Consider the following 8,095-nt stretch of genomic DNA (forward strand, 5'->3'; position numbering starts at 1 on the left):
GGAATTGTGTGTCTGCCTAGATATTTGCATGGTAGCAAACTGTCTGGATTTTAATAGACTGCTTCTGCAAAAGTCTTTGGGGAAGAAAAAACTAACAAAAAAATACCTCTACAGAAAGATCGAGAGCTGCACACACAGAAATGCTTTCAAAACACAAGCATTTAATTTTTTTTTAAAATGTTAAGTGAGATGTAAATATGTACGTTAGCAACAAAGTGCTCAAAAGCATACTGAAAACATATTCCATACACAGTTAGCAATAGAAGTCTGTACAAAAGTAATAAAGTTACACATTATAAAAAATACTCCGTGACTATAATTTAAAAGAGGGAAAAAAGACAAGGGAATTGATTTCTCAGTTCATATAATTTATTGCAGTTAGCACACAGTTTAAAAATTCACCAACACACCAATAGTACAAAACTAAACAGCATTATAAGTTATTCCCCCCTCAGGAAAATAAAACATACTATGATTGTCAAAGCTAGATGTCAGTCTAAGTTTTAGAACAAAAGAAGAATGTGAAACTAAGGAAAGGAAAAAAGCAATCACTCACGAGGACCACAAAAAAATCCAAGAGAAAGTCCATTTTCCTCAGACACTGATTGTCTTCTCTAACTTAAGAAAAGAATGTAGTTTTAAAACCTAGAAACTATTCAAGTAACTAAAGATAACGCTCCAAGGCCATTTTCACAGCTTTTTTTTTGTTTTGTTTTAAATGCCATTACAGCCAAATTAACACACATTTGACCAAATATTTCCAAAACAGTCCAGCAATACACAATGGAGTTTTCCATTCAGTATCTTAAGCACAAAAATAGGCTATGTTTACAGTAGTTAAGGCGATCAAATTTTAAACAAAAGCAGAGAAAAAAAAGGGGAAAAAAAAAAAAAGGGAAAAACAGCAAACGTTTTCCATGCTACTCCCATAGACCTTATTTGTAAGTGCAAGACAGGAAAACAAACACTGTGCAAAATGCTTTTGACCTGCGTGTTGGTCATTAAAACCACACGTCAGGCTGCAGTCTCTGCTGCTTGGATACGCATAGTCCTTCCCCTGCCCTCCCCCGGCCCCCCTGTCACTCAGGCCTGCCCAGGCCTTTCAGCCCAGGGCTTTTTCTTCTTTTTTTTTCCTTTTTTAAATTTTTTTCTTTTTTTCAGTCCACAGCCTCTTTTCAACGCGGGGGGGGGGGAAAAAGAACGACCTATTGTGGTGGAGCGGTGCAGCAGGAATCCTACGAATGCTCATCTGGGGAAATGGACGCACCTCAGCTGGAGCTGGCGTGGGGTCTGTGCAATTAGGAGGGGCTGGGGTTAGTAAATGCACACCACACATGCAAATCTCGAAGCCTGGTTGTAAACATTCAGTATTTTTGTGGGGTTTTTTGTGGGTTTTTTTTCCTTGTTAACGCAGCTAAATCGGCGACTCGCAGCTTAAGTTCTTCTCAACTTAAAAACAGTGGGAAAGTAAATTTAAATTAGATAAAATAAAAACAGTGCATTTCTCTTCTTCGTAACACTGGCATTTTCAACGGTGTCGGGTTTTTTCCTAAGGAAATTAAATAATTTTCAACTCACTCGTTAAAGTTATACAATGCAAACAAAGACAAAAATATACTGAAAATCATGCATTTCTGTAGCGTTAATATTTACTTTTCAAGACTCAACTAAGAGCATCAACACAACCTGCCAAGTTCTTTGATACCTCCCCCCGGCCCATGTAATCAATTACAGTATACAATAACAGTAATTCACATTTTTTAAACACACAGTTCATCACTGCTGAAGCTGCAATATCCTTTTTCATCCCAAGCAAACCTTCACGTAAGACAGAGTCCCAGTGATCCCAGTGTACTCTCAGGGTTTTTGTTTTATGTTTTTGTTGCCTTTTTTTTTGTTTTGTCATTTTTTGTTTTTCTGTTTGTTTGTGGTTTTTTTTTTCTTTTCTTTTTTCTTTTTTTTTTTTTTCCAGTGGGAACTGTCAGAAATCCAGAAGTTGCCATAATAAGTTTTAAGTCAACCACTTGTTTAAAAATAGATAATCCAGCATTTCAGAAATTTTCCATTTGGGTCTAAAAGCATTCAGGTTTCCAACAGCTAGAAAGGACTCATGCAATTATAGAAATGTAAAGGAACTGACAAAATTGGGAGAGGATTTCTACATTCAGATTTTAAAGAGGAGAAAGATCGAGAGCTTATAAAAGAATGCAATGTTTTGGGGAGAATAAAGCCACGTCCAAATTTTTTGAATTGGAGATCCCTTAGAAGTAAAGTATCCGCTGGCTTCTATTCCAAAAAGGGGGAAAAATATGCTCTGTAATTTGTGACTTTGTCGGATTACCTCTACAGTTCATTTTTACTGGAGTGCTAAATTAGCGAAATATTCATGCTGCCTTAAAGTGCAAAAAACAAGCTAATAGCCAAACTTTCAGTTCAAGGAAACAAGATTGCTTTTAGACTGTACCACAACTATATAGATTTATATATATATTATTTATATATATAAAAATTTTATTTCCAAAGTTCTTGTGAGCTATCTTCTAAGGTCCAGTCTCTGACAGTAGGTAAGCTCAGTGCTTCGCTTTTGACAGACAATGAGTTCACCAACTCACAGTGAAACTTCCGAATGTGTCTGTAAAGGTCTCCGGACTGCGTGAACCTGCGTTCACACCACTTACAAGCATGAGGCTTCTCCCGCGTGTGAACCACTGCGTGGCGGCTCAGGTTGTGGGAGTACTGGAAGCTCTTCCCACACTGGGTGCAAGTGTAGGGCTTTTCACCTGAATGAGTCCTCTCATGACGTTTCAAGGTGTACATGCAAGAAAAAGTCTTACCACACAATGAGCAGGTCGGGACATTGACATCGGTAGCAGGCTTGCTGCGGATCCCGTCCTGCTCTCGAAAGTGCGTGCTTAAATGGATCTGCAGGATGTGGGGGCTAGGAAAGACCTTGTTGCAGAGAGGACACATGAAAATTTGGCCAGCGGGGCTAAGTATGTTTGACACATAAGGGAGCAAGCTGCTGTCCATGTTGCCTTCCACCTGGACTCTTTCATTCTCTGGAGTTATCATTTCGTCATCGCTTGCCTTGTCCTCTCTATCTAGCTCCCTCAAGACCGAATCTTCCCTCATCGGAGCCAGGTGGGCCGGCTCGTACTGTACCCTGTTATTAGTGCTCACACTTTCTTTCACAGTGCTATGTTCCATATCATAGTCATTAGTGCCAACATCACTCTCATCACAGGAAGCCTCTTTCTCCACCTTCACCTGAACCAGGCTGCTTCTAAGCATGTCCTGTGAAGAGAAATAAGAACTGTTCAAGTTTTCAACTCCTGAAAGGCTGGACTTGACAGACAGGTCCAGCACACAGTCAACATCTGCTGAATCCCTCACGGAGGTGACAGACCTCTGGGACAAAGACTCTGTTGAGCTGCAGGGGCTGGCTACTGTTTTTCCAGCTGCTGCTGCGTGCGTCTCTGCCTCTCCGCCAGTCTGGGGAATGCCTGCTGAGTCTGAGGGCAATCTCATCCACATGTTCCCAGGCTCCGCCGCCAAGTCCCTTTTGCTAGGCAGGATGTTCAATTTTTCATCTTCTCCATCGTCTTCATCGCTGGGCAAGTCTCCTGGCATGTGGCTGCTGCCGTCAGAGAGGCTCTCCACTTTGTCTGAACAACTTGAAGCGTCTTCCTCCTTTTTTGTACTGTCTGCCTCCGTGGTTGCTTTCTCTTTCAGCTTCTTTTTGCAGACTTTGACAATGTCATACATGTGGAGATAACTGGCAGCTGCTAGCACGTCTTCAATGGGCAAGTCTTTGAACTGGAGCTTTCCTTCGTACATGAATTCAAGCAGGAGAGCGAAAGCTGGGGCTGTAACAATGTCGCTGTTCAGATGAACAATGTCCCTTTTGTCCAGCTGGTCCTTGTAAAAGAGGTGGAAATACATGCTGCATGAAGCCAGTACAGCTCTGTGTGCTCGGAACTGGGCATCTCCTACCAGAACAGTGCAATCACAAAGAAAACCCTGATGTCTCTGCTCACTCAGACACTGTAGCAAATGTCTACTGTGGTCAGGAAACTCCATACTGTCTTCATAACCTATAAGCAATGAGATTTTTAAAAATTAAATGTGGGTCGGAATCATGGAACTTACGAATCCAAGTTATTCCACTCCAAAAACCTCGCCTTTATATTGCCAGAATTCTGGTACTGACACCATACAAAGATTATTTAACACGCATGTATGATGGCAACTCTTTCCCCGATCAACCACCGAAGTTCGGACTCCCCTTCCGTGGTAAATAAGCGCATAGGTACATTTGTAATTTTTTTTTTAAAGTATCATGGGTGTTCATAAAATCTGTTCAGTTTGGTTTTTTTTTTTGGGAAACTTCCTTCAGACTGCATCCCTAGGAGGGAGACCCCCAAAAAAATCTGCATTTTTTTTTTAGCACTAAGTTTGAGAGATCACAGAGGGCAAAGAAAAAAAAAAATCAGATCAACCTTCTTTTTAAAGTCAAATTGTAGCAAAAGGAAAAGATTGCGCATGAGGAAATGCCAATATACCCAAATCTGAAGGTCTAACATTCATGAAGTATAAAAATTATTTATGGGTGTCAGTATACAGTAACAGCAAAATTGAGGTTTTTAGAAATTCAGTTTGCATGGTTTTCTTCTTGCAGTAAGCACAGTTTCAGGTTTTGAGCCTTCTCCACACTGTACAATAGAACATGAACAGGTTTTGCCAACACGCAGAATTTACAAAAGAAAACTAACATCCAGAAAGCCAGCGAGCACCACTTCCCTGTGCAGAAGGACAGAAATCTCCCTCCCCTCCCACACCGGGCAGAGTCTGCAGTATCAAACTTGAAAAAAAAAAAGTCATTCAACATGAGCCTGTGTGCATATTTACAATCAGTATCCCAAGAACTGTCCTTACCCAAGCATTTTTCTATTCAGCTTCCTTGATGAGAAAGAAAAAATAAACAAGAAGCAGAGAAGTCAAAACTCAAATGGAAAGTAAAATCTCCTAAAAAACTGTCTAATCTATTCTTCTGTGATTGATAGCAATGGTCTCCCAAACCACCTTAAGCAGATCCTGGCTCTCTAGGCTGGTAGATATTATTGAAAAATCCTCTTCCCTCACAAACCAAGATGTACTAAAACTTACAACACAACCCCTACTATCTTCTGCAAAATACCATTGCTAGAGTAAAGCACGAAGATTTACAATACAATCACTTTAAGTGCCCCACAGCCAACATCAATCCTAATCCTTAAGAGGGCTAAAAATAAAGATTGGAGGGCAGCTCACAAGGTAGCTGTGATCAAATTAGGAGGCTGAAAGGACAGAGAGGGACGAAGAAGGAAGCTTATAAACATCTGATCCAGCTGACTGTGGCCATATGGCAGCTGCTGCCCAGATAAAGAGATTAAGAATAGAGGAGTGCGATTACAGCTGTCTGGCCAATTCAGGCAGCTCAAATCTACAAGTTCTAAATTAGTCGCAAATACAAAAACTCCTTCAAATAATTATTGTTATGCTGGAATAAAAGATTGCAAGTGCTACACGCGAGAGAGAAAAGAGGAAACCAGTCAAGCCATTCTCCTGGGTACAAAAGTTTCTAAACACATAAGTGATTTCTATCTTTCAGAAGCACTACAGCTGTACACTACCATGGCTCTGAGCTGCAGGATATTTAACCGTGAAGTTTAATCAAAGACTTCCCCACAAACACATTTCAGCCAGAACAGTCCTGTTTTTTTAAAAAAAACACATTTTTGTGTATTTCACTAAAACCCCTGTAAAGTCATTTAAAAGCTGCAACACAAGAACATAAAGCAGAACTCTCGTTAGGCTTGCCCCTAAATCCAGTGCAGTTTTGGTCTCAGAAATGAAGAATGAACCTGCTCTCTCCTTCTTCCAAACCAAGACATTCTCACAATATACATTAAAGTTAATGCTAACAACGTGCCCAAGAACTGATACTCTCCAACTGCAGTCCAAGCCTTTTGACTAAGTTCACTCATCTATTTAATACTCAATTTCATATATTACCCCTGTACTTGGTTAGAAAAGTAATGTGATTTTTTTCTGAAATTCAATAAACAACACACCAAAACAGAAATATGCTGTATCTAATCTATTGCTACTCCTACCTTTAGTACACATAAACCTGATTAAGTCCTTTCCTCTGAGTCTTGCTGGCTCCAGGTCTGTTAGATCGGTGGAAAAAAAGCAGACTAGGAGAGACAGATGCAAAGTGGAGATGATGTTAGAGAGGAATGAGATACCTTCTCCACACACAGATCTGCACACACTAACTCCCTGTCTGTGTGTTAGAATAAAAGGCTGAGGGATGGCAGGCTGTCAGCTGCTCTGACATCATGTTCAGATGGAAATGCTACCTCCAGCTGTGCTCCTTTTAATGCCATATGCTACTCCTCTACACTCCTGCCACCAGCTTTTTCTTAGGAGAACTTTTCTCTTCTGTTAGTATAAACAAAATACTTCAAAGTCTCTTTTTTTCAAACTTTCTAACAGGGAGGGAAAGAAAAAAAAAAAAGAAAATCCTAAACATATGGGGCTCTACTGTATTTGCAGCATAGCAACACTTCTGCCTTAAGTTGGAGGACCGCTTTACACGCTGACAGCGTACCCCAGCCACGGGGTTACCGAGAAACCCAAAAAGCTCGGTTTTACTGAGCCCGGGGGTTCAGCCAAAAGCAGGCATTAGCCGAACCGATGTACTCCAGCCACAGCTCCCCGCCGCGCCGCCGGTCCTTTCAGTTTCTACGTTTAGACACCGTAAGTGACACCGAGCTCTCCAACTCGGCTCAGCCACAGCAGCGAGGTGGCTAACCTGCCCGGGGCTCTATTCCGCGCCTTCAGCTCACCCCAAAATTGCTCTTCCCCGGCTGGAGTCGGGTTGTCATTTACTTGCCTGCAGTGGCACCGGGACGCCGGCCCCAGCCCCGAAGGTTCCGGCAGACCCGTCTCCCCCACCGCCAGCCGCCCGGGACTCGCCGTGCCCCTCGGCCTCCCCCGGCCCCTCCGGTGACACTCGCGTCTACCGAGCCGTATGGTTTACCTGCCCGCCGTCCCCCAGGACGCGCCGGGCCAGGCCGAGCCGGGCCGTGAGGGGAGGCGCGGCCCCGCGGCGCACAGCAAGTTCCCTGCGGGCCCGGCCCCCCCCCCCCCCCCCCCCCATCCCCACAGGGCGACGGCAACTTTCCGCCGGGGCCACCCCCACCTCTGCCCGGCACCTCGGACCGGGGCCGGCCGGCCGGCCCCCGCCGCCCACGGTGGCCTGGTCCTGCCGGGCAGCGCCGCCACCACCCCCGCCCGTGGCAGTGAGCGCCGGCGGCCGCCCCGCAGGGAAGGAAGCAGCTGCCCGGCGCGCAGGAAAAGCCGCCCCCGGGTCACAGCGGCAACAAAAGAAAAGTAACCGGGAGCGGCGCCGGGGCGGCCGGTCTCGCCACCCGGTGAGGGCTGCCCCCGCCCCCCCGCCCGGCTGCGCCCACCCCCCCACCGGACCCGCCGACAACTCCGCCCGCCCCGCGGGGCCGCACCGGCCCCGGCCCCGGCCCGGCGGGTGTGTGGGGATGGGGGCTGCGGGACTCACACTCCCCGGCGGCCCGAAGTCCCCGCGCTCCCGCCGCCGCCCGCCGGCTCCTCTTCGCTCACTTGCCGCTCCGGGATCGCGTCTCACCCCCCTCCCGCCCTCCCCCCGCCCGCCCCCCGCGCCCGCTTGCCGCCGCCCCCCGGCCTCCCCCCTGCCGGCAGCTGAGGAGCGAGCGGGGCAGCCGGCGGAGCGAAGCGGGCCCCGAGCTCAGCGGCTCCCCATGGCACCGACGGCCGGAGACGGCGCGGAGCCCGGGGCCGGGCGGGAGGGGGGAGGGGCGGGGGCCCAGGGGAGAGCGGGCGGGCGGGGGCGCCGGGCGCACGCAGCACGGGCGGGCGGGCGCACGCACGGCGGCAGCGGCGGCACAGCCGGGCCCGGGCTGCGGCAGACAGATGTTCACCCCCTCCCCGCTCCCCACTTCGGACTCCGCTCCCTGACTGACAGCCCGGCCCGCCCGCGCCGCCGCCGCCGCCA

The 8,095-nt window shown here is 46.8% G+C and overlaps 1 protein-coding gene across 8 annotated transcripts; it reads right to left on the reverse strand.

The window, feature by feature from the left end:
- Positions 1-347: 347 nt before the first annotated feature.
- On the reverse strand, positions 348-7,758 carry ZBTB18 (zinc finger and BTB domain containing 18). Of its 8 annotated transcripts, none has more exons than XM_061471129.1 (3): positions 7,622-7,758; positions 6,156-6,239; positions 348-4,094 (listed from the first exon to the last, which is right to left on the reverse strand). In XM_061471129.1, exons 2-3 carry the CDS (start codon positions 6,166-6,168, stop codon positions 2,512-2,514), a joined length of 1,596 nt encoding a protein of 531 aa, XP_061327113.1. In that variant the 5' UTR covers positions 6,169-6,239; positions 7,622-7,758; the 3' UTR covers positions 348-2,511. The 8 variants fall into 8 exon arrangements, with proteins under 8 accessions (XP_061327113.1, XP_061327118.1, XP_061327115.1 ...); XM_061471134.1 differs by lacking the exon at positions 6,156-6,239 and adding an exon at positions 4,582-4,712 and having other exon boundaries at positions 7,622-7,744; XM_061471131.1 differs by lacking the exon at positions 7,622-7,758 and adding an exon at positions 6,894-6,912.
- Positions 7,759-8,095: the final 337 nt, after the last annotated feature.

This window comes from Pezoporus flaviventris, unplaced genomic scaffold (genome assembly GCF_033815535.1).
Source record: "Pezoporus flaviventris isolate CSIRO_AGI_PZ_B2104156 unplaced genomic scaffold, CSIRO_AGI_Pfla_v1 ptg000066l, whole genome shotgun sequence".
Taxonomy (NCBI): Eukaryota; Metazoa; Chordata; class Aves; order Psittaciformes; family Psittacidae; genus Pezoporus; species Pezoporus flaviventris.